Source organism: Myotis daubentonii, chromosome 18 (assembly GCF_963259705.1).
Source record: "Myotis daubentonii chromosome 18, mMyoDau2.1, whole genome shotgun sequence".
NCBI classification, from domain to species: Eukaryota; Metazoa; Chordata; class Mammalia; order Chiroptera; family Vespertilionidae; genus Myotis; species Myotis daubentonii.
In genome coordinates this window covers 31,999,612-32,026,386 of record NC_081857.1, presented here as the reverse complement: position 1 = coordinate 32,026,386, position 26,775 = coordinate 31,999,612, and the positions used below count along the sequence as shown (strand labels likewise).

Genomic DNA, 26,775 nt, shown 5'->3' with positions numbered 1-26,775 from the left:
ACCCCATCTGGGGAAGAGAGGTTGTCCCTGATTTTAGACAAAGTGATACCATCAACTGACCACATCCTGCTGGACCTAGCCCAGATGTCTACGCCTCCATGAAATCTCTTCTTCCCTGGCCCTCCACACACTCCCCGATCCCCGTGTCCGAACAGAAGCAGGGTCCCACTATCACACCTGTGAGTGTCTGCTTATCTACCTGTCTCCTCCCCTGGAAAGTGAGCCCTGAGGCGTCCAATTCCCCTCCCCCACACTCATTTCTGTAATGCCTGTCCCTGCCCTGCCCACCCCTGATGCTAACTTGCACTTAGGATGCTGTGCTGCCAGCTCTAACAGGACCAGAGCAACCTCAACAGGCTTGGTGGCCAGCAGCAGGCTGGCTGGAGCCCTGTGTGCTGATGGCTAGGCATCTGTGCTTCCAGACCTCAGAAACCTCTGTGCCGGGATATGCCTCCACAGCCACCCAAAGGGATCCACATCGGCCCCAAAGCACAAGGCCTGTTCAGAGGCCCTGAGGCCAGGGAAAGGCAGGCCTGGGTCAAAGACAGTAATCAAGAAGGCAGATGAGCACAGAGATAAGACATCTACCACAACCGCAGCTCTGCCCACATCAGCTGGTTTTAAGGTCTCTGGACAGCTGTCTACGGGACTGACCAGAGACACCTAGTGGCCAACTGTGGCCGGTGTTCCTCAGCCTTGCCCCAGAGACAGCTAGCTTCCAAATCCGTGGGGAGCTGCCCCAGCTGCTGAAGCAATTAGCAGCTCCAGGGAGCAAAATGTACCCTAAGTTGGAAAAGTTTATTTTTTAAAATCAACAAACAATAACCCTGGCGGAGTGGCTCCATCTGTTGGAATGTCATCAGGTACACCAAAAGGTTGTGGGTTCGATTCCCTGTCAGAGCTTCTCTCACTGTTCTCTGATATTGTTGTTAAAAGGTCACTGGTGTTGTTGTTTTAAAAACAATAACACATTTTAGCCCTGGCTGGTGTGGTTCAGTGGGTTGGAGCCACACCGGCCACGGGAAAGTCTTGGTTGGATTCCCAATCAGGGCAGTCCCTGGGTTGCAAGTTCCCAGGTTCCATCACAGCCCTGGTCAGGTGCATGTAGGAGGGAACCAATCAATGTTTCTCTCTCACATCGATGTTTCTCTCTCTCTCCCTCCCTCCCCAGGCCAGTTCTCTAGAGAGTGAAGAGGGTGGGGCTAGGGGGTTAGGAAGAAACCCTTTGGTGATAATACCGTAGGATTTTACTCTCTCATACTTGTGCACTCGCCCAGTTAGGAAATTCGTAGTCTCTATTTTCTTCCCAGTTGTCAATACAACTTAAAATTAAATTAAATTAGAAAGAAAAAAGCTAAACCTACATTTTAAACTCATGGAACACTTTATGAGATTTTATTGTTAAATGTTCCCAAACTACAACTGGGACTTAACAGGCTCTGCTATGTGGTTTTCTGAACTGTCACCAATAATTTCAAAACTGCTTTCCTCTCGTAAATGGTCCCACATTTGCCTGAAGGGTGATGCCATGAATACCACGTGAACCTCAGTTCCACATCAGTAGGCAGTTGTTAGCAGAAAATGATAGCTCTAGGCCAGGGGTGGGCAACCCCTGGCGTGCGTGCCAAACATGGCACGCCAGTAACTTTTGCTGGCACGCGAAACCCTCTCTTATAATCTTCCATTTACAATTTTTTTCTTAATATCGACTTTTTTATTTTTCAGATAAATTCAGTGTAGGTGCATCTTAGATAAATAAATAATTTTACATAACAAGTTATCTTAAAGACCATAGCCATGGATTGACGAGAGAGGGGAAGAGCAATTTCTATGCCTCTGCGTTAACTCTCCCTGCCTTCCTAGATCCGACCAGTGTTTTGGTTTCATCCACATACGCTTGTGAATCTTTGTTCTCAGTGATGAATTTTGTTAAGTCTCGTAATAGGAGTAACCTGACGGATGAAAGTAGTAGCTCGTGCATATCTCTGAAGGTCACGAAATATAAACCTGATGTAAAATCTCTGTCATCAGTGATGCAGCAGCAAAAGTCCCACTGATAATATCAAACGGAGTCATAAAGTTTTATGTGGGACTATCAGTGTACATGTGTACATTTAAAAATAAATGTATTTTTCATCATCATATACTGTGTTTTTGTCACTTGAATGAATTTTATTATTTCTTCAAGGTTCTTCACATAGGTACACCTTAAGAGATATCAAGTAGGCGTAACATGTTCTCAAAAAATTAGGGTTGGCACGCAGAAGAATTTTGAGTCAGAGATTTTGCTGGTTTGGGCACGCACTCACAAAAAGGTTGCCCACCCCTGCTCTAGGCGGTAATTTGTTTCCCTAACAACACACACACACACACACACACACACACACACACACACACACACTCACTCACACATACCAGTATTTACCTATGTGCTTTTCTAGCTCCAGACACTAAACGTCACTTGGAGTCCAGAAATAATTGGCATACTTATTTAACATAATTCTAGAGTAGGTGGAGTAATCCACTGAAGCAAGCAGTCTGTTTAGGTCGATGCAAAGGGTGACCAGATGGCTGTATCTCCTTGATGAAATTCTTTAGGCTGCCTGTAGGGGGTGGTGTGGGACAAGGGAAAGAACCTGGGATGGGGATCCAGTGCTCTAGGCTTAAACAGAGCAATGCAGCTTCCTCTCTTAAGGAAACAATAACAATAATAATCCATGTCTGCCTACACAGCGGTGCTGAAAATCAGACTAAGAGTTAAAGAAACTGGCCCTAACAGGTTTGACTCAGTGGATAGAGCGTCGGACTGTGGATTGAAGGGTCCCAGGTTCAATTCCAGTCAAGGGCATGTACCTTGGTTATGGGCACATCCCCAGTGGGGAGTGTGCAGGAGGCAGCTGATCGATGTTTCTAACTCTCTATCCCTCTCCCTTCCTCTCTGTAAAAAATCAATAAAATATATATTCTATAAAAAGAGTTAAAGAAACTGTGGGCTAAACTCCAAATTGATAAAAATGACTATGTATGAAAGAGGTGGGACAGGAAAAAATGCTGGACTTTGTTTTAGAGTTTTGACTTCAGAATAATGTAAATTTTTAACACGTGAATAAAAACAAAAGTATTAAACTTAAAAATTTCTAAACAGTGAAAACAAACTAACAACCTGTAGGTAATATAACTACAATGAGAAAAGAGTTATTTCAAGTCGTTTTAAAGCAGTATTCTCACTACATCTCTATTCCAAGGACAAAAAAATTTCAAAGAAACCTTACATAGCATTGGATGGTCTTATCAGTAGTAGTAATATTGGCATTGGCAGTTGGAAAATGTTATTGCTATATTGCAAGATAAAACAAAAAAAGGCCAGAATTTTCAATGTAAGAGGGAAAAGTTCAGAAATAATATAAAGGAAAGATATATCCCAAAATGTTAATTTAAATGGAAATATCATTTTTCATTTATGATATTTTTCTTTAAAAATGGATTTCCTGGTGTTGTCTATGAGGATACCTTGCAGCAATAAAAGCTTAGCAGTATTTTTCATCCGTGCTGCCCATATTATGGTTTCTAAATACCGTGTCCCACTAAAAGAAAGCAGGAGTCCTTGGAGAAATGCTTGAGGCTAGATCTGAGGCAGGCGATGCACAGGATGACCCTTATTTTACCAGAAAGCGAAGAAGCTATGGCAGAGGCTGTGTCAAAAAAGACACAGGAAGCTTAAAAAAGGAAAATTTGAAAATCAAAAGCAATAATCATTGCAGTTGAGCAAGGCACATCAAAAAATAGAAAAATCCATGAGTTCATAATGATACTTCCTTTAAAAAAAAAAATGGTTATCCCTGTGGTCAGGTGGCTCAGTTGGTTGGAGCGTCATCCTGTACACCAAAAGATTGCGGGTTTAATCCCCGGATAGAGCACATATGGGAGGCAACTAATTGATGTTTCTGTCTCATATTGATGTTTCTCTTTCTCTCTCTCTCTCCCTCTCTCTCTCTCTCCCTCTCTCTCTCTCTCCCTCTCTCTCTCTCTCTCTCTCTCTCTCTCTCTCTCTCTCTCTCACACACACACACACACACACACACACACACACATTTGCATTTAATTCAAGCTTCCAGATCTGATGACCAGTTTATAAGAAATACTGGGTAATATAAGGATATCACAAGAAAGTTAAATGACACCAGGAAGAAGCAATCCAATGAGATCAAAATATGAGAAATTCTTCAAGCTGAATAATCTGTTTATTTAAAAAGTAGATGATGTTTCCAGATCTTGGCTATTGTAAATAATGTTGCTATGAACATAGGAGTGCATATATTCTTTCGAATTGGTGTTTTGGGATTCTTAGGATATATTCCCAGAAGTGGGATCGCTGGATCAAGCTGCAGTTCCATTTTTAATTTTTTGAGGGAACTCCGTACTGTTTTCCATAGTGTCTGCACCAGTCTGCATTCCCACCAGCAGTGCACGAGGGTTCCTTTTTGCACATCCTCACCAGCACTTGTTGTTTGTTGATTTATTGATGGCAATCATTCTGGCAGGTGTGAGGTGATATCTCATTGTGGTTTTAATTTGCATCTCTCTGATGATTAGTGAAGGTGAGCATTTTTTTCATATATCTGTTGGCCAATTGTATATCCTCTTTGGAGAAGCATCTATTCAGGTCCTTTGCCTATTTTTTAATTGGATTGTTTGTCTTCCTGGTGTTGAGTTGAGTGTCTCATTGGCAAATATGTTCTCCCATACAGTGGGTTTTCTTTTTGTTTTGTTGATGGTTTTTTTTGTTGTGCAGAAGCTTTATAGAAACAGAGGCATGGATTCATGAAACAGACTGACAGCTATCAGAGGGGTGGGGGAGAAGGTGGAACTGGATGAGAGAAGGTGAAGGCATTAGCCAAAGAACATATGCAAAACCCATAGGCATATACAACAGTGTGGTGAGGGCCAGAGGGAAGGGTGGGCGTGGCCTGGGTGGAGGTGGGCAGAGGTGGGGAGGGTGGGGACATCTATAATAGTATAAACAATAAAAAATAAAGTTAAAAAAAAGCAAATGATGTGAAAGAGGAGGGTGACTGCTACAGATTAGAAGAAATTTAAGAGACAGCAATCAAATGTGTGGTCCTTGTTTACATTCTGATTCAAAAGACCAACTTTAAAGCCACATTTTTTAGACATTTGTGGAAATGTGACCATGACTGAGGTGCTATATGATTTAAAAACATATTGTTAATTGTTAGGAATAATAATGACATTGAAGTCATGTAAGAAAGAGAAATGCTCATGTATTCAAGATACATACTCCAGCATGTATGGGGGGGGGGGAATGTGAAGTGTGGGCTTTGCTTTAAAAATAGTCCAGAAAAAAAATGTTAGTGTGTATGTATGTTGACTTGGGGTGCAGTGGGGGGGGGGCAGGAAATGAAATAATATCAACAAAATGTTTTGTTTTGTTTTGTTTTGTTTTATCTGAATGTTGGGTAATTGAGACTGACTACCCTATTCTATCTCTGTTTGTGCAGATTTGAAATTAGGGCCAAAGAGTAGAAGAACCCTCTACACCCTGGTGGGAGGAGGGCTTACTACAAATGTAGCAATTCCACTCCTATAGGTTCATCTAAGATTCACCCTCTGGCTCTGTGGCACATACGTCTCCCCTGCCTAAATCACAGACTCGGCCCTATCACTTTCCATCTCATTACCTTGCTTTGTTGTCTTCACAATGATTAACACTATTTGTGAATATCTTATTTGTGGTCTGTTTGTTTATTTTCAATCTCCCTGTCCCCCTTCAGAGGTTAACTGAGGGCAGGAACTTTATCCCCCATTCTGAAACCTCAGCACCTAGTATAGTGCTAGGCACAGTTAAGGTGCCTGGTAAATATTTGTTGAATGAATAAATGAAGTGCATTATAGCATATTTAATTATAGTAACAAATCAAAGCAAGACAATGCCCAGCATAAAGAGTTGGTTAAATAAGCAGTGAACTATCCAGAAAATGGAAAACTACTCTGGCATGAAAAATATGCTGTGAATGAGTGTTTATTGTCATGAAAACCTGCTATAATATACCATTGGGTGAAAAGTTCAAATAAAAAATAGCATTCGTAATCTGAATTTGTTTAAAGAAAAGAAAGTTTGCATAGAGAAAGATCTGGAGAAATACACAACCAGTTGGGAAAATGAGTGTGGTTGATGGTAGAATTATGAGTTGCTTCATCTTCATTTATTTATATTTACATATTTCTACAGTGAACACAATTATTCAATAATTTTTAAAAGTTACATAAACATTAAAAACTTAATACAAAGATTTTCTAACAAGTTAAAATTTGCAAAATGAAATAAACTATCCTGCGAGGCAAGTTATTAGAAAAGGGACTTTGCTCATACATTAAATGAGCAATCCTACTACACGCTCCCTAATAATCCTTTCAAAAGTTAGAGATATTGTGAATTTTGGACTATTTACCCTAATACATATATTTCACTAAACAGGTAGTACATGCATCGTTTCTACTTTATTATTAATTGTGAATTCGATGAGGAATGGATATAATGTCAGAAATGAGTCCATGCATTTTTTATACGTTTCTGAACTGGGTGGAGTGTAGGATTAATTTGCTGCTTTGGACTAAGAATGCACCACACCTTAATGTAATTTCTGATGAGTACAAGTACAAAGCAAGGATTAAATTATAGCGTTTATGCTGTCAACAATCAATCAACAATTGTTTTTGAACAATTCCTATATTCAAGTCATAGTACTGAGTGGACAGGAAAACACCAAGACATATAGAGCACAACCACTGTCCTCAAGAGTCTTAGAGTCTAGCAGTTGTTTAAGAAATCTGCCTGGCTTAAGAATGGAATGAGAATCAACAGTTGGTCCCTGGGTTTGGCTTCCCTTTGAGGTTCTTTTGAATCAAGTACCACTGCTCCTTCCACAGTAGTTGCCAGGGCAGACTTGGCCCCAAGAAGAGCAAAAATTATTACCCTAGATTTCCCTCAGCACCGCTGAGACGGACAGGAAATTTCAAAGAACCAACTACTGGTTCTGGCCATATTGTTTATTAGATAACTTTAAAATCTTTATGCTATAACTATCTCAAGTGTTAGATAAAATACAATAAATATTCTTTTGATTCATACCTATGCTTGCAAGCAAGTAATAAAAATTCCCAAGTTCCATAACTGAAGGAAGACTTGAACAGGAAGCCCATGAGTGGATATGGCAGCTGCCTGATGGCAGGGACAGTCCTTTTCTGGGGTTTGAGATTGGAGGTCGAATGTCCTGAAGAGAAAGAGACAGCACTAGTTACGATAAAGGAGACATCCTTAGTGAAAAAGGTGGACCAGAAAAGTTACCATACGACACAAGGAAGCTTGTCTGGGGAGTGGGGAGAAAATAAACCTTTAAAATTAATAACCAAAGGTCTGTGCCTCACATCGGTTTGCTGTTCATCCAGAATATACCACACATGTGGTCTGCAAGTCCCAAGCTGAGTAATTGAAACAAAAATGGTTTCCAGGCAGGTGATCTGGGGTATTTGACAAAAACAAACTCAGAATTAATCTAGAGCAGCGGTTCTCAACCTGTGGGTTGTGACCCCTTTGAGGGTCGAATGACCCTTTCACAGGGGTTACCTAAGACCATCGGAAAACACATATATAATTACATATTGTTTTTATTATTAATCACTATGCTTTAATTATGTTCAATTTGTAACAATGAAAATACATCCTGCATATCAGATATTTACATTACGATTCATAACAGTAGCAAAATTACAGTTATGAAGTAGCAACAAAAATAATTTTATGGTTGGGGGTCACCACAACATGAGGAACTGTATTAAAGGCATTAGGAAAGTTGAGAACCACTGATCTAGAGGGACTTGTCTTCAGCATAAGCTACATAGGATACCCACAATAAAGTTCCACTGAAGATGAATTCATGTTGTATTGTTTTCTTGTGTGTTTTGTAATTTTGAATTATGAGTTCATCTTTAGTGAAAGTCAGTATATTCTATAAAAGGTAGGATTAGACTACCAAGAATTTTCAGGTTAAAGAACCAGCTGGCCCTCAATAAAAGTATGAGGAATGAGTAAACGAAGGTGATTTCTCTAAAAATAGCAAGTCAGACAGCTACGGGCTGAACCTAAGTTATGTACAGATTTAGAAGTGTAGCTAGGAAAGAGAATAGCAGAGAAGAAAATATAAAAGAAAAAGTCCGAAGAATCAGACAGAACACACCGAGGGGAGTGCAGTATCACAGAGAGAGGGGCAGAAGCTAACCAACAGTGGGCAACGCTGCACCGACAGCTAGGATCCTGGGAATGAAGAAAGACCATTGGATGCAATGCCTGAGAGATGACTTGGCGACTGGAGTAAGATCATCAGGCAGGCCCTGGCTGATCTGGCTCAGTGGATAGAGCATCGGCCTTTGGACTGAAGGGTTCCAGGGTCGATTCTGGTCAGGGGCACATACCTGGGTTGTGGGCTGGATCCTAGTGGGGGGCGTGCAGGAGGCAGCTGATCAATGATTCTCTCTCATCATTGATGTTTCTCTCTCTCTCCCTCTCCCTTCCACTCTGAAATCAATATACAGTGGGGCCTTCACTTATGAGTTTAATTCGTTTCATGATGGAGCTCGTAACTCAAATTACTCGTATGTCAAATCAAAAAGTGAACGAGTGAGACACGTGATGCTGGGCTGATGTTGTGGCGTTCATTGTGACGTTTGCTGCGCCAACTAGCGGTGGGGTATCTGAAGCTGGCTCATAACCCGAATTTGAGCTCGCAACTCAAAGCAAAAAATCGGCTGACCGACGGCTCGTATCTCAAAAAACTGGTTAGTCAGGACACTCGTAAGTCAAGGCCCCACTGTATATATTGAAAAAAAGGTCATCAGGCATATGGGACCATTCCAGAGGGATTAGGAAGATTTAAGTAAAAGATAAAAGAATGAATGGCACTCTTTGAAGTTTAGGGAAGAGACTAAGAGAGAAGATGGGTGAGCATAGTAACTGGAGATGAAGTCAACGCCCCCATTTTTGAGCTAAGGGAACTTTAGTCTGATTGAAAACATGGGAGAGAAACCTAAGAGCGCCAAAATGCCATGGCTCACCATGCCTCCAGGATAAAGTTCCAGGAGCTGTGGGTAGGTGCACCAGGTCCTGCCTTATCTATTCCCTGACCAGCTGTATAATCTCACCTGCCTTAGCTTCCTTGTGCGCTAGACACTCAAAATTGTTTGCTACAAAATACGTACTCATCTCTCTGACCTTTGCACTTAAGGCTGTTTGCTTTAACTGAAATATTTTTTTTCTATCTTCCCAGCCTGGCCAACTCCCAGGTCTTCTTAAGGACTAAGTTCAAACAACACCTTTTGCCTCAGCTGGATGAGTGGCCCCCTCTCTGTGGAGCTGGCTTCCTGTGTGTGCTGACTTCAAGCATTTGTCAAATTACACTGTATTATGACATTTTACTCATTCTCCCTCGAGACTACTGGAGAAGAGTTACTTGCTCGTTTCATACAGAACTGATCAATAAGTTTTAGTTAATGAGAGATTGCAGTTATAAATGAACAGAAAATCACCAAGGGGAGAAGGGTTGGAGAAAGGAGGTTAGTTTCTGACTTTCAGGTACGTGTAATCATGCTTTATACACAGAGAGAATGGCCTTTGAACACAGAAGTTTCCAAGCATGCCAAGCTGATGCAGCTACATTATTGGCAATTGAACGAGTATCTCCTTGAGAATGAGACAGAGCATTAAATGAGATACGTTAGGAGCCATAGCTCTTGCTCTGATGCAATGTCTGTAAGAGACGAGGGCACACTTGCTTTTCTAGATTGGACACATTCTGAGGCCAGCTGGCATAGTTCAGATTTAGCAGAGCCAGCTCACTCTGAGCTGCTGCAGAGTCATCCAAAGGAAAGAGGATGTTGTCCTTACCAACCATGAACGCCAGGTTTCTTGCCCAACCTGTTCCACCCGGTTAAAATGAAACTGCTATCCCGCCAGATGCAATCTCCTACTATAACTGTTTGATGGTTTAAAGAAACCAAGATGGATCATGTACGGGGAAGGAGGAACCTGTGTGACTAATTTGATTTGTGTGACATCGTTTAGCTTCTGCAGCTCTGCACCATCCTGGTTCTCTTCCGCCTGAATTTCTAGAACCTGAGACCCCAAAATAGCCTTATCTAGTCCAAATCATTGGGTAGTTTCTCCGACTTCATCATCTTTTCCCTCTTCACTTGAAACTCCACTTCTTCCTAACTACCCAATGTCTTCTTCAATTTAATCTTGACTTTCTGTTATGCCCATTTACTCATTCATTCATTCATATATTTATTAAGTGCCTTTTATGTCCCAGTCTCTATTTTTCACCACGAGGTTACTGCAGTGAGCAAAGGCAGACCAAGTCTCTCAATCACTTTCACAGACTAGGTGGGACCATATCCATTCCCAAGGATTTGACTCGAACGTCCACATGACGTATTGTTATGTGTTTATCTAAATTTTCAAGGGTCTGTCTGGAGTTCCAGCCCCATGTCCTGTCTCATGGTCATGTCTTGCCAGTACCTCAAATTCCATGTGTCTTGAGCTGGACTTGCCCTCTTCCTCTCCACACCAGTTTATTCCTCCTGACATCTCTGTTTCATCAATGGTATCTTCATTTCCCCGTCACCAGGCACAAAATCTCAGAAACACCCAACCGCTTCCTTTTCCTCAGTCCCAATACATCACCCAGGTCTGTCTATTCTTCTTCCTTCTGAATAAATGCTTTTCATGTATGTCATTTCCTTCCCTTACTCACTGCCTTGTACTGAGTTCGGATTCCCATTTCAAGCCTGGACCATTGTGCCTCCTCATTGTGTATTCTCTCCATTCACTTGTTCCTCTAGTCTAGAGCATCCTAATCATCACTTCCTAATTAAACTTAGGGTCATCTAAGGGAGTACTGTAGGTGTTATACAGACCAACTTCTATCTAAAGTACTTCTTTCAAAACTTCTTTCTAAAGTACTTATTTTCCTACCATCACACTGCACAAACATAATACAATTTCAGCTCCTGGGTTTGGCTCTCAAAACCATGCATAATCTGCCCTCCTCTCTCCCTCTCTGAGAATGGCCTTTCTACACCACTACCTCCCCCTTGGGTACCCTTCCTTATCCCTCTGTCTAAGCTCGAAACTTCTCCCCTTCTTCCCAGAAATGCATGTTATAGCCCAGTGTTCAGAACAGTGGTTTTAGAATCAGACACACCCAGTTCAAAACCCTGTTCTGCCAATCACAAGTTGTGAAAACTTGGGACCTAACAGCTCTACATCTCAGGTTTCTTATCTTTTAAAAGTGTGGGGGAAAGGCTACCTTGCAGGAGAGTTGTGAAGATTGGGTGAAATTTGCCCAGTTCATAATTCACAATCGATCTCACTACCAAATCTGTGCACCAAGCAGCTGGAATTCCAAATAATTCCCCTAAGAAACAAAGTCCCTAATGGGCCTAAAGTAACATCTCTTAAACATCTGTAGCCTCAGGCTTCCAGCCAGGCAGGAACCTCATAGCCACGTGCTTTTCTGCTCTGCAGGATGGTTCCCACCCTTTCTGCTCAAATGTTTCCTCGGAGACTCCTTCCCCGGTCTTCGTTTAAAATCCCCATACACCTTCACTTCATCTCTATACCCCTGTCTTCCTTATTGTCATCACAGCACTTTTCGCCATGTGAGATAATCTTTCTTGCTCACTTTCCTGTCTGCCTGCAGCCCCAAGACCTCCAGGGTCTGGGTGTCATTTCTCATTCTGTCTCAACAGGAGCACCATCTGATGGAGTTGAATCAATGCATAACCGCATGAAGCTCTGCCTCTCTGAAGTGTCTCCACCCTTCAGACCCAGCTCAGATCCCTCCTCCCATGAAGTCTTGTGAACAACTCAGCCCAAAGTAACTTGTCCTCATTTGAAGTCCTGTAACAGATCATCTAAATTCAGTTGAGTCCCTATAGCCATTGTCTAGGCCACGTTCTGGTATTTCTTGTGTTTGTATGTATTTGTAGGTGTTGTATGTATCTGTATGTGACATTATTTCTTACATGTGATATCATTCATACCTTGTATGATCATTTGCCACGTTTTTCGAATCAGACTGTAAATTCCTTGAGGTCAAGAACTACTTTTGTGCATCCCCTCGAATTGTTTCGCACAATACTTTACATGTGATGTGCTAACAAATGTTCATTTATGTATTGACCTCTAATGTGTACCTGGCACCGTTTTAGGTGCTAGGGATGTAATGATGAGCACAGCACTATCCCTAAATAATTAATCCGGTGACATTTAATTATCACGGTGTCTAGATTACAAAGAGGAGGTTCTTGGCTCTCTTGGGAGACATTAGAAAGCCTTGTCCAATCGGAGACTGTCACTTGTTGCCTGGACAACCTCGGGTGTGTCACTTAAACTCTCAGAGCCTCTCTCAATCTGTTATATGAAATGATAATACTTGTCTTGCAGAATTGTAATAGAGACCTGTGAAAACACCGTATAAGCTCTAAGTTCTATATAAATATCAGTTGTTACTATTACCACTATAATAACATAATTTAAGCTGAAACTGGAGCCATCATGAACAAAATACATTCGAGATTACTATCACTATCTTATTAAGAATAACATATTAACCAACAAGAATAGACACCTGATAAACTTGATTCTGCCTGCCACCGTGTACTGGGTGACCACCTCTGAGTAGGACTTCACGTTGCCAAATTCCCCCGAGCTCCAGCGCTCTGAGGGGTGACTGCTCCCACCTCGGAGGGAACCCTGTGCCATGCCGGCAGCGCACCTGCTGCTGGAAATGAGGAAAGCTGTAGAACCACGAGCAGAGAGCTCTAGCCCATCCCAAGTAGCTTTCTAGGTGTCTACAATCAACTCTTGTTGGAATGCCCAAATCTCTCTCATCAAAGCCTCCCTGTGGTGGCCTGCTGGGGTCCGAGAGCCTGGCGGTACCACCATCCAGGGTCAGCCACTTGATCAATATCAACGTGCCTCTCATAAAAGGGTGTGTACTTCCATTCAGATTCATGCGTCTCTCGTCTTTCTTTCCCAAAACTCAGGCCTCAGCTTCCTGTGTAAGGGTCATCCCCAACCCTCAGTTGGCTTTCCAATCGGTCGTGAGTCAGGTGGTGCCTCCTTCCCGCCTCACGCGCCACCGCGTCCCAGGGCCTGTTGTTTCAATACGTGTCACTTGTGGGAGAGGCAGGTCCACGGGTGATATCATCTGTTTACAAACAGCTTCCACAGATCACCTCCCACTGGGAATCAGAGAACCTCAGGGGTGGCAGGAAGGGCCCCTCCCACCCAGAGCAGGACTTCCCTTCGGAGCCTCCCTGACCGGGGTCATTTGGCCTCAACGTTAAACATCCCGGGTGAATCGATGGAGCGTGGCTGACCTCACCTCTGTGCACATACCTTTGGTTGGGTGGATGCCATGACAGAGCTTGGCAGTCACTGGGTCACTGACGTAACAGTAGCCAAAGAAGCCAAGCTCCAATTTCCTAAGAGCCTGGGTGTGCCTGCAGAGGCCTGCGTGGCCCTGCCCCTGACTAGTGGTGATTCCTGAGCAGTAGACTATGACACTCTGAGTCTGTGATCATGGACTTTGGAATCAGTCAGACCCCAATTCAAATCTCATCTCCCTCACTCGCCATCTGGGGGCCTTGCGCATACACAAGCGGTGCGACTTGGGCCAACTCTCTGAAACTCTCGGAACCCCAGCTTCCTCCCATGTGAAAAATAAGAGAATTCATGTCTATATTTAAGATTATTGTGCGGATTAAATGAGACAATATATGTAAAGTGCTGAGCCTTGTGCCTGGAACAATTTGAGTTGTGCAGTAAGCTATTGTTACTATTATTGTCACCGTTATTATTGTCTCTTCTCTCTTGAACCAGCAGACATGGATGCAGAGGACCTCATTCTCCGTTTCCTCTCTCCTGATTCATGACCCCAGGCCTCAGTTTCTGACCCACTCGGGATGACCCCCACACCACCACCAGCATCACAACCACCCCCTCTAGAGAATGACACCCCCGTGTTCCTGAGTGTGGCACATCAGACCCCACAGAGTCTGGGAAGCGCATGACTCCTGATCAGGCCTCAACTGCGGGGGTGAGACCTGGAGAGGGAGCCTCCAGTCCTGGAAGGCTCAGCTTGGGAGTCTCCTTACCCAGCACGCACAGCAGGGGGTCCGTGATCCTTTGTGGCCAAAGCAAAAAAGTCTCAGCTAACCTGGTTCCACAGCCAAGAGCTGCAGATCCAAACCTTTGCCACGCAGCTGCCTGGCCCAGGGGACAGGTGGGTGGACAAGCGTCTGGGAGGGGGTTACAGAGGACCACGCAGAGCAGTTCGGGACATAAACCTGGAATCAGGCAGCCAGGATTCTCCATCACGCACCACCTGGGCGACTCGGAGCAAGTTACATGAACTCAGTTTCTCTCCTATAAAATGGAACTAGAAGCACCTACCTCCCCTAGTTACTGTGAGAAATAAATGAGATGGTGCATGTCACATTGAGTTCTTAGGACGCTGCCTGGCTCCCTATGCAACTTCTGCTCTCATTGTGAAGCACCAGAGATCCGCTCTTGGCTCTTGTTCCGGCAGGAATTTCCGTTTCCTGCCTTTTGCAAATATGCCAAGCTAGGGCTGAGAGGGAGTGGACGGTAGAACAGACACAGTGAATACCCAAATGAAAGAACAAATAGGAACGTGTGGGTTCTCAGGAGGTAGCTTTATTATGACATGTCTTTAAGACAATCAAATCAGTAGGCATTTATTGAGCACCTACTGTGCGCTAGCCTAGGCAGACAGCAGAGTGCAGTGTCCATGCAGACAGTAGAGTCCACCATGGCTCTCAGGTGCCCAGGCAGGAAAATCACGCGGTCGGGAAGTTTTGTGGGGCTGAGAACGGGGTGGGTTTCTGGACATCCAAGTGCAGTTAGCTTGATGGGGGCCTGGGACGAAGGGGTGCCCCAGACCGGAATTCCAGCACAGTGATAGGAGGCGGGGTGGCAGCACGGGCGGCGGGCCGCTCTCTGATTGGCCGGTGGCTCAGGAGAGGCTCTTCCGGGCCTCCGTGCGCTCAGCAGCCGCCGCAGCAGCCCGGGCTCTGCGTGTTGGGGGAGCACTGAGAACTCTGGCTGCCGCCCCCGCAGCACCCGCACCCGCTCCTGCGCTGCCGGCGGCGCCTCCTGGGGAAGCAGCAGCAGCCGGTGGACACCGAGCCGCAGCAGCCCGAGTCCCCGCAGCAGCCGGAGCCGGAGCCAGAGCCGCAGCAGCCGGAGCCGGAGCCGGAGCCGCAGCAGCCGGAGCTGCAGCAGCCCGAGTCGCCGCAGCCGCCGCAGCAGGAGGAGGAGGCCCGGGAGGGCACCGGGGCGGGGCACGGGGCGGGGCCCTGGGAAGACCCTTTGGAGAAGCCTTTGGCGGAAGCGCTCTGCTGGGAGGACATCGCGAAGCTGTCACCGTGAACCTGCAAGAAACGCAGCGCGTCACACGCGAGCAGACTCTTTCTTTCCACCGGTGGAACTTGGGGCTTTTGAGATTTGGCTTTGGGATGGAGCCAGCCTGGCTTGGTACAAGGAAGAAACGAGGGGGAGCAAAGACTCAAACCCCATGCAGGCGTTTCCCGTGAGTTAAACGTGCCTAGAGCGAGAACCAATCTGTGCAAACCGTGGATGGCTTTCCATTTCCCGGGACTAGATAAGGAGCCCCCAAGGTTCCCCGAAGTGGAAAAAGAAGAGGCTATCGAGGCAATTTATCTGTACGACCCAACCCAAAATCTTCTCCTGGCTCTTCTCCCCTCCCCCCTCTCACTGTGGCCGGAGACCTTCAAGATGTGCCTGTGGTCATTGGCCTTGTATAAACACCCCGTCAGTTTGAAAAGACTCACATCACACCTGCATCCCCAACGCGGGGCTACAGAATCCACACAGGCCAGAGGCATGTCCTGGTCATGCTTTCCTGCCTGTGCCTCTCCTTCCCCGAAAACCACAGGAAGAGGAGAGAGATGCTGAATTTGGAAATGCATCCCAGTCCAGGGGACCAAAGACCTGGGCTCTGGTCACATCTCCGCTAAAGACTAGCTGTGGGACCTTGCAAATGCCACACGCACACCCCCAGGTCTTCATTGGTACCGCGAGAGGCTGGCTCACTTGACGCTTAAGACACTTTTCAGGCCTCTCCTTATGCATCCACCTGCTGGCTGTGTTCTGCCTCCCGCTTTTCCCAACCTCCTCCCCAGGCCGCATTTGAAGACTCACCAGACCCTCACTCCACTGGAAGACACTCAGTTCTCCAACAGGCTGTGGACTGAGCAGTGTCCAGCCAGAGAACCTTATATAAGATTCATAGCACTGGCTCCTGGGAGGGGCCCATTTCCCAATAGACGTGCTCAGCTGACACTCACATCCCAGAGACATTTGTCACTCAGGTAGCACTGTAGGTGGTGCACGTGGCTGTTCAAGTCACCACCTAGAAGTGCCAGGATGCTGTGGCATGTTTATTTTCCCAACAGGACACTGTTCATAGCTGGGAGGGCTGTGTGGGTGAAGGCAAGGCAGGGGGCTCAAGTGAGGAGAGGGCTGGAGCCCTTTCTTGGGACCTATTCTCTTTGTCCGTTTTCTACAATGTGGACACACACGCTCGTCCCCTGCTCACACATCATCCCTCTGGAGTCATCTACTTGGCAGTGCATCCACTTGTTATTGGTTTGCATCTCTCCCGTTCTTGGTCCTTGGCTCCTCGAGTCAGGCTACAAGCTATGCAAAAGGCCTGCTGGGCTCTTCAGATGCTTCCACGTGCTCCTAGATTGGATGGAGTGAAGACAATGGTGGGGATGTACCTATGGGAAACCCAGTGGTGATTTCTCCCTGTTACTAGGACAGGAAGAAAAACTCTGTTATGGAACCATGAAGACCAGAAAAGCTGTGAATATAGCCATGTTAGCATGTCCCCATCAGCCCTGGTGGGCCGAAGAGAAAAATATGTGCAGGATGCTGGTCCAGTTGCATGCCAAGTCAGCCTGCGGGACTCTCTGCTCCTTACCCCATCCCCAAACTCCCTTTGAAGATAAGTTCTCCCTGGGGCCACTGCCCAATGGAAAGGGAAGGAGGGAAGGAGTAATGGAAGGGAGGAAGGAAGGGGAAAAGCCAGGAAGGAAGCCACCAATCTTTCCCAAGGTCCAAATTATCCATGGTGTTTTAGAATAACTAATTTTGAAGAATTAGGAGACACTTTGGAGGTCAACTGGTTTCAAAACTGCTTCTTAATCAATGCAACCGCCCACTACCATGAATGTGAGATAAAAGGAATCTAAGACTAAGAATCCAAGAGTTGATGGTGAGGCATAGGTTTGGGGGTGAGTGAACTGGGCGTGGCATGAGGGAACAGACAAGGAAAGGTAAGTCACGAATGATACCAGTTTCATTTAACGTGGCTTTAGAGCCTGATTAACAGGATGCATGTACCTAGGGTCACCTGCTGGTGAGTCCAGGTGAGACATTCCAAGAGGTGAGGTCAGTATTAGAAAAGAAGGAAGTAATGAGGTACCAAGATAGAGACAGGATCTCTGCTGGGAGAAGATTTGGGCAAATGCGTGCTCATTAATGGCCTTGCTATGACCTCATACTCTAACTTACTTTACCCATTACCGTTGACTTTTATCAAAGACAGGGCTGGTTGTTCATCTTGCATATCAAAGGCTGATTGGAAATTATCATTTCTATCGCAAACATTCTGTGTATCTCCTGGAGGAATCAGCCTATTCCTGAAGGAAATAGGAAACCCAATGCAGTCACCAAAGCCTCCCTGCTCTCACGTCCCCAACCCCCCACCCACCCACCCACCCACACCCAAACCACGTGGAGGAGGGTGTCCTTCTTGGTTCTCTCCTCTGACCCAAACTCTGGCCTTCAGGATCCAGGGAAAATGGGCCCAGACATTTCATCCCTGCCTCCTAAACGCACACCCCCAGAAACGAGTCCCCATCAGGTCTCCTCTCTAGTCAACTGGTGGAAGCACCGGGGATTTTAATGGAAAAGTAAAGGTGTCCATTCATTGGAGCCCAAAATGAGCACTTTAGGCCAGCCGTGGGCAAACTACGGCCCGCGGGCCGGATCCGGCCCATTCGGCTGTTCTATCCGGCCCGCGGAGCCGAAAGAGCGGAGGGTTCTCTTGCTCTCCCCTCCGCTCCTTCACCAGCAGCAGTATTAACATGGCAACGTAGGGAAACACGGCCGCAGCTCCTTCTTCTGAGTCCCATTGTGGCCCTCGAGTCAAAAAGTTTGCCCACCCCTGCTTTAGGTGATCTTATTCCCCAGCACTAGGAGGTACTTGAAGGAGAACTTCCCAGAGTGAGTCCTCTCACCATGACCTTTCTGGGTACCAACTTGCTCCTCTCTGAAAGCCTGCTCCCGGCTCTCCTCGTGCCAGGCTGGTGTCAGGATCATGGTCTCGGATGTGACTTTTTCCTTCAGGTTTCAAGGTTCCTCGCTCAGAGCATGAAGGGGAAACGTGTCTCCCAGAGGTCTAGGTAGCTTCAGTGCCAAAGTCTGCTTCTCAAACGGGTTTTTAAAGTGTTCACTTGCCCTTAAAAGAAGGGAAGGGGAGATGGCTGGATGCAGGGGGTGGGGCTCGGACAGGCGAATAAAACATAATCAGTGACATCAGGAATAAAGAGGTTTATTGGTACCAAAAAAGAAAAAGAGAAAAAAAGCTTCATCACTGAACTGCGTCCGAGAGGAGAATCAAACCAGTGAATATCCGAGGTTAGACCTCTAGCCCTCACAGTGGAATGAACATGGGCAGGAAGAAGAGGGAAACGCAAAGCATTTCAGAAGCCCTTGCAAGGGGAACAGGGACAAGAGAAGGCTCAAGACTGGGCGGTCGTGGGCACTTTGACTCCTCCAATACTGCTCCTCAGTGCTGCTCATGGCCCAGGTCAACAGCAGCCGGAGCCCCCAGAGCAGCAGCCAGAACCCCCAGAACAGCAGCCGGAGCCCCCAGAACAGCAGCCGGAGCCTCCAGAATGGTGGCCACTGCCACTGTCACAGCAGTCAGAGTGGTGGTATCGGCGTCGAATAGTTCGGCGTCGAAAAGATGGGTGGGGCTTGTGGTGGGTCAGGCAGCAACTGCCACCCCCAAAGCCACAACAGCAGCCACCCCCAAAGCCACAGCAGCCACCACCCCCAGAGCTACAGCAGCCCCCAGAGCTGGGGCCACCGCAGGAAGAGACTGGAGGTGGGCAGGGGGCTGGACACTTGGGGGGACACTTGGGTGGACATTTGGGGGGACACTTGGGAAGGGGCTGGCACTGCTGCTGACTTTGTTGACAGGACATCTCAGCAGAAGCTAAAAGACAATACAGAAATTTTAAGCTCAAGCTAACTCCCTGACATTTAAAATTGAACTTGCATTCACACGATTTAATATTTATAGTGATCAGATTTTTAAAGCCCTATCTCCCAAAATCAATTACAAGAAATATGTAAAAAATTTCAACCCAGGAACTCCATAATTTTAAAGAAATCCCTTGCAACTTCAAAAACAAACAAACACCCATCATCCTTTCCTTTCCCCTACCTCGCACCTTCCCCTTCCGGCAGAGGCCCCTTCTACTAGTAAGTCTCCCTTTCTCCTTGTGTTTCTTCAATACTGTCCTCTACTCGGGCTTCTCTCTGCCCACAACACCAGCACCAGGAGACTCTCCTGGACCTCGAGCTGTGTTCTCCCTGCTACGGGGACTAGAGCAAGTCACTCAGGAGGCAAGTGGACTGAGGTGCTGTCAGAAGCATCTGCTTTTTATATGGAGTCAACTCTCTGCCCTGGTACCAGGAGGCTCAGACCATGTGCAGGATGCTGATAGCATCATTCACAAGGGACACGGGTGACTCCCCTCCTCTCACATCCTAAGGACCCAATGCTTCCCACCATAAGCATGTCAAGTATTGACCCATAGGAACATCCCCTTCAGGATGGTGATGGAGCTCAGCAGATTGCACACAATGCCTGCCAATCACACAGGCAGCTCTGCTATGCTCCCTGTTTCCTGAGCTGGGTCGGTAGGGTTCTAGACCTCTGGGACCAAGAGAATGTCTTTCTTCTCCTTAGTACAGGAAATGGAGGGAGAAATTCCCAAGGGGAAGTTAAATGGCCCTTTTTAGAATAAGCACAGAGATCCAAAATAAAGTCCCAGGCCCAAGCCAATGATCTAATGTGGCTTTTTCATTCTTGGACGATGCCATAACCCGGGCTAAGGATGCTTGATATCTCAATGATGTTATTTTAGGCAGGCCTAATGCAGATGGTGGGGGTGGTTAGGCTTCTCTCCTCACCTGAACTTGACCCACGGAAAGAACTCACAGAGAGCACTGACTCAGCACTGGCAAACCCTTTGAAAGGGCAGAGGAGGTCTAGGAATGGCTTCTCTTTCCACGGGTGGTCCTAACGCAGGCATCTTTGGCCAGCCCAAGGTGAGGGGACAGAGACCAGGTGTATGTGAAGGGTGGAGCAGGAGGACTAGACTCATGTGGAAGTTGCCAGAAGTGCAGCATCAGTTCTGGTCATCCCGAAGAAGAGAGCGTCCAGCCTAGGGAGATTCTTTTTGTAAAAATGACCTTTTTGTTTAAATGCCCTTCAGATGGCGTATGGGCCTAGTTTTTGCAAGCCCAAGATGGGATGAATCCGAACAATATGCTGAGGGCAAGTTAGGTCCCAGAAAAGTCATCAAAATCCAGTTAGCTGTGAAGTTAGCCAAGATATGGCATGTTCGCTATGAAAACTGCAGTGGGAGGAAAGCAGGCAGGAGAAACACACGGCACCTCTAAGCTGAGCTAACGAGCTGTGATGAGAAGCATGTGGGTACATTACCGCACAGCTTTTGGAGAAAGACTGTCTGGCATCCGTTCCCAGCTTTGCAAAATCCAGCAAATCACTCAATTATCACAATAAAACGGGGCTAAGAATAATTCCTACCCAGTAAATATGAAAATATAGATGCAGTTCTTAGAACAGTGCCTGGGACTCTTAGTTCAAAATTCTAGTTTAAAAAGAATCTAATCATTAAAGATATACTTTTAGACCCATGAGAAAATATCTCTCACATTTCAGACCTCTGATCTGCCAATTTTCGAAACCCAAACTACTTTTTGCAATACCAGAGCTTAGCCCTAATGTTTTCTTAAGCATCTTTAAAATATTAAGATACTTATTATGCCCCTGGGGGTGAGATGATAAGAAAGTTTAATCATTCTGGAAAAAAATACCAAAAATAGGAAGAATTTAAAATTCATTTATAAACCCACCCCCAAGTATTCTTAACATTTTGCTATGCTATTTTCCTTCCCAGTCTCTTTTTTCTACTTTTGTTTTGTCTTTTTTTTTACTGTATATGGTTTCTCTTCAGTAATTTGTGTTTTGATTTGACTTTACATAGTCTTTATCCACAATACTTACATAAGAGTTTATCTTAATATTTTGACATAACCATTTTCCATGTTGTTATTCGTGTCATTGTAAGCATTATTTTTGTCATTATTTCACAGAGGGCACAGGATCCATTTATAAGTGATCAGGAGCATGAGTTCTAGAACCAGTCTCTGAGTTTGAATTCCAGTCTCCACCTACCAGCTATGTAACCTTGCCAGGTGGCATGAGCTTTCTGTCTCACTGTCCTCATCTGGGATATGGGGGAAGTAATAGTGTTTATCTTGTAGGATCATTTGCAGATTAAATGACCTAAAATCCATAACACTCTTGCAATAGTGCCTGGCACGTTTGATAAGCACTCCATGAATATCAAAAGTGAAACCTGTGCCACAGCACAGCAGGGCCAGTTTAAATTTCAGCAACCAGGAGGCAGGTGGACTTCTGCAAAGACCACCAGGTAGGGATGCAGGGAGGCTGCTCTGGCTGCTGAGAGCTTTGTGTATCAGATCTTTCTCCCCACCTCCTTTTTGAGAAGCGCAAGAAAGGATACATAACTTACCAAGCTCTGAATTTCTGGAAAAAGAAGCTCGGTAGAAGTTAAAGGAATTACCCATTTAATACATGGGTATGATGAATTTTAAAAGGAACTGTATCCATCCCTTTTATATATAACTAGAGGCCTGGTGCACGAAATTCGCACACTGAGGGGGGATCGGGCCTAAGCCGGCAGTCAGACATCCCTCTTGCAGTTCAGGGCTCTAGCAGTCCAGGACCCCTTGCTCCTTACTGCCCACCTGCTCGCTGTTCCTTACTGCTCAGCTTGCTGCTCCTTAGTGCTGCTGCAGAGGTGGGAGAGGCTCCCGCCACCGCCGCTGTGCTTGCCAGCTGTGAGCCTGGCTTCTGGCTGAGCAGCGCTACCCCAGTGGGAGCTCACTGACCACCAGGGGGCAGCTCCTGCATTGAGCGTCTTCCCCCTGGTGGTTAGTGCACATCATAGCGATTGGTCGTTTGGTCAATTTGCATATTAGGGTTTAATTATATAGGATGATTTGGCACCTAGCTAACACACAGTAAGATCTTGAGGGTAGAAATCCTTAAGGGATCTAGTTTAGTGCATTGTAGGTAATAGACACTCAATTTTCCCAGTCAAGGGCACATACCTGGATTGCAGGTTCGATCCCCGCTCGGGGTGCGTGTGGGAGGTAACCAATTGATGTGTCTCTCTCACATGGATGTTTCTCTCTCTCCCCCTCACTCACTCCCTTCTACTCTCTCTAAAAATCAATGGAAAAAAAACATCCTCGAGTGAGGATTAACAACAACAAAATATTTGCTATTCAGTAAGGAAGGTGGGTGCCTCCAACAAATCTGAACCCAGATTTTCATTTAAAAATTCCAGACATTTCGTGGAATGATGGAATAGCTATGGAAGGGACCTTGGCCATCACTCAGAGAGTGTTCTCCACCCCGGTGAGACCTGGACATTGACATTCCCCACAAGTTCTCAGGTGGTTCTAATGTGGATCACTGATGATGTAGACCATGTCCCTTATTTTACAGATGAGGAAACTGAGGCTCGAAGATGGGAAGGGGCCTGTCCAGATCACACAGGGAGTTAGAGGCAGAGCTGGAATTCAAATCCTGCTATCATTGCACCCTGCCTCTTGATTATTTTATTTTTTGTGACTGTTTTCCAGCAAGCTTTATTTTATATCATTTTCTTGTTAAACATGGCTACTGAAGTTGGGGTGGAAATAGTAATAAACATGGCAAATCATTGTCTGAATCACATGCTTACAAAAGTTAGAAGTGATCCTTACTGCTACTGTTCTGCTCTAAGTAACCAGGAACCGAGTATCTGTGTCTGAAAGGCAGTCTCTGGCATCACCAGGGTTGGGCCAGCTGGCGGGCCCCAAGAAACCTCCCCAGGTGGCACTCCTTGATGACAGTTCCTTGGCCCAGTTCAGCTTTGTCCAGGCCTCTGAGTGTATCAATCCTGACTGTGCTGAGTCACTGCAGCTAACTCACAAGACCTGATGACATCAGTTCACAAAGAGAAACATGGCTATCAAATGTTGGCCTAATGGCTACATTTTCAAGTCATAATCTGGAGGTGCTGGGTGAGGTGGGATGCATAATGACCTCGGGTTCTGGTGGTTAACCAACCTAGGTTTCCCATCAGGTCATCTGAACACCCATAGCCCTGGACAGATTTGGGTGATCGTAAAAACGACACCCCTCCCCCCCGATTGCCCTTCCTCTGTGATCCTTTCTAGGCCACCCCTCCTGCTGCTAGACCCTGGCCTGGGAACCACTTCTGCAGGGGAAGTTTGCTGAGTGCTGCTCTTATCATTACATGCTGACTTCAGAATTTAACAGTGAAAATATCACTTTATTATCTATTTGTCATATTTTCACTACTGTCTATTGCCCTAATAAACATGGTCATAGACAAAATAATGCCTCTCTCCCCAAAGATGGCCACGTCCCGTTCCCCAGAACCTATGATCATGTTACCTTACACAGCAAAAAGGACTTTGCAAAAGTGATTAAGGATTTTGAGATGGGAAAATCACCTTGGATTACCCAAGTGGATCGAATGTAATCACAAGGGTGCTTATAAGAGGGAGGCAAGAGGGTCAATGTCAGAGAGAGGAGATGTGACAATGGAAACAGAGGTTGGAGCGGTGCACTTGGAAATGGCCATGAGCTAAGGAGTTCGAGCAGCCTCTAGAAGCAGGAATCAGCGGGTTCTCCCCTGCAGCCTCTGATGCTCCCCTCGTAGGTCCCATGTTTGACTTCTGACCTACAGAACTGTAAGAGGGAAAATTTGTGTTGTTTTAAGCTCTAAAGTTTATGGCAATTTGTTACAGCAGCAATGGGAAGTGAATACATATACTCCTAGATTTTAAAAATAACTTTGAGTTTCAGAATGTGGTTTAATTACTTAAAATGAGATCAAATTTATTAAAATTCTTTTAATTGATGTTTGGAATTGAAGGCTCACATTTCTGGGTTTGACAGGATGTCTTTGGCCAAGGGGAAGCTCGGTGAAAACATGAGAGAAAATTCTCAAAGATAAACAAAGATGTTGTCTGGGCTTATGTCCCAGCTCTGCCACTTGCTAGCTGTGTTGCCTCTCTGAACCTCATCCATAAAATGGGGATAATAACAGTGCCCATCTCATAGGGTTGCATAAGGATTCTTTGAGATAATGCCTATGAAGCCCTTAGCCCTGGACTGACACATAGTTTGCACTCAGTAAATGTTGGCCCTTCTCATTCTTTTTTTAAAATATATTTTTATTGATTTCAGAGAGGAAGGGAGAGGAAGAGAGAGATAGAAACATCAATGATGAGAATTATTGATTGGCTGTGTCCTGCACGCCCCCTACTGGGGACAGAGCCTGCAACCCAGGCATGCGTCCTTGACTGAAATCGAACCCGGGACCCTTCAGTCCACAAGCCGACGCTCTATCCACTGAGCCAAACCAGCCAGGGCGGCCCTTCTCATTCTTGTCTTCATCCATAATGATCAGTGATCAATGGAACCCTGAGGTGTCAGATTGTTGCTGGGCATTGCTGGGTCCTGCTTCCGGCCTTACAGCGCTCAGCTACCTATGTTCTGAATTGGACAAGTCCCAGAGAGTAGGGCGTACAAACTGCCGCCACTTTGGACCTGTTTTAATTGTCAAGAGACTACTTGTACCTCTTCTCAGGGAAAAGTGGGTGGGAGTGTGCTTCTTACTCTTTCCCTTATGGAGATCATTTTACTATTTATAAGGTATTTTTATATTCATGCCTCTATTTGAATCTTCACAACAATCCTATGGGGTACAATAGAGGGGTTTTATTCCTGTAACTCAAAGAGAAATATCAGTGCTCAGAGAGGCCAAGCCATTTGTCTAAGGGCACACAGAGTAGAAAAAGGACCAGGCTTCAAACCCACCACTATGGGCAGTAAACCTCAAATCATAGCGCTCATTAACCCAGTTTCTGTGCATCCTGTCAAAGAAGTGGAGGACACACCAAAAGTCCCCAGGGGTTAGAATATAAAAATCCTGTTGGGAAAACTGGACAACCACATGCAGAAAAGTGAAATAGGCCCCTATCTTACACCACTCACAAAAATTCCCGAAATGAATTGAACACTCAAATATCAGACATGATACCATTAAAACTCCTAGAAGAGAATATAGGCATGAAGCTCCTTAACATTGGTTTTGGCAATAATTTGTTTGGCTATGACACCAAAGGCAGAAGCAACAAAAACAAAATTTAACAACTAGGACTACATCAAATTAAGAGTTTCTGCACAGCAAAAGAAATAATCAATAAAATGGAAAGACAACCTATGAAATGAAAGTACTTGCAAAAAATATATATTGAATAAAGGGTTAATATCCAAAATATATTTTTAAATTTATGCAACTCAATAGCAAAATATATCTGATTTTAAAATGGACAAAGAAACTTAACAGACATTCTTCCAAAGAAAAGATTCAAATGGCCAACAACTACATGAAAAGATGCTCAACATCACTAATCATCAGGGAAATATAAATCAAAGCCACAATGAGGTATCACCTCACATCTGGTAGAAGGGCTGTTATCAAGAAGACAAGTAATGACAAGTGTTGGAGAGGATGTGGAGAAATTGTGCACTGTCAATGGGAAAAAAAATTGGTGCAGCCTGTATGGAAAACAATATGGAGGTTAAAAATAGAATTACCATATGATCCAACAATCCCACTTCCGGGTCTATATCCAAAGAAAATAAAAACAGGATATCAGAGATATCTGCACTCCCTGCTTATTGCAGCATTGTTCATAATTGTCAAGATATGCAAATAACCCAAGTGTCCATCAAAAGATGAATGATGAATTCAGCCTTGAGAAAGAAGGAAATCCTAACATTTACAGCAACATAAATGGACCAATGAACCTTGAGGGCATTTGCTAAGTGAGATGTTAAGACAGAGGACAACAAATTCCATATGCAGTCACTTACATGTGGAATCTAAAAAAGCCAAATTCGCCCCGGTCAGGTGGCTCAGTTGGTTGGCGCATTGTCCATACACCCAAAAGGTTGCAGGTTTGATTTCCAATCAGGAAACATATCTGGGTTGTGGGTTTGATCCCCAGTCGGGGCACATATGGGAGGCAATGGATCGATATTTCTCTCTCACATCAATGTTTCTTTCTCTCTCTCCCCCCCCCCCTTCCTCTCTCTCTAAAATCAATAAGCATAGCCCTGGGTGATGTGTAAAATAAATAAATAAGCCAAA

The 26,775-nt window shown here is 45.2% G+C and overlaps 1 protein-coding gene across 1 annotated transcript; it reads right to left on the bottom strand.

Moving 5' to 3' along the window:
* Positions 1-14,781: 14,781 nt before the first annotated feature.
* On the bottom strand, positions 14,782-16,498 carry CRCT1 (cysteine rich C-terminal 1). The gene is made up of 2 exons (XM_059673742.1): positions 16,325-16,498; positions 14,782-15,534 (listed from the first exon to the last, which is right to left on the bottom strand). The coding sequence occupies exons 1-2, from the start codon at positions 16,481-16,483 to the stop codon at positions 15,148-15,150; spliced, it is 546 nt and encodes a 181-aa protein (XP_059529725.1). The 5' UTR covers positions 16,484-16,498; the 3' UTR covers positions 14,782-15,147.
* Positions 16,499-26,775: the final 10,277 nt, after the last annotated feature.

What these genes read in the sequence shown, in the direction of transcription:
- CRCT1 (XM_059673742.1), bottom strand. Translation starts at nt 16,483, where the DNA reads ATGTCTCTGGGATGTGAGTGTCAGCTGAGCACGTCTATTGGGAAATGG. An exon ending in TCCAGTGGAGTGAGGGTCTG is followed by an intron (nt 15,535 to 16,324) that starts GTGAGTCTTCAA and finishes CGTTTCTTGCAG; the next exon opens with GTTCACGGTGACAGCTTCGC.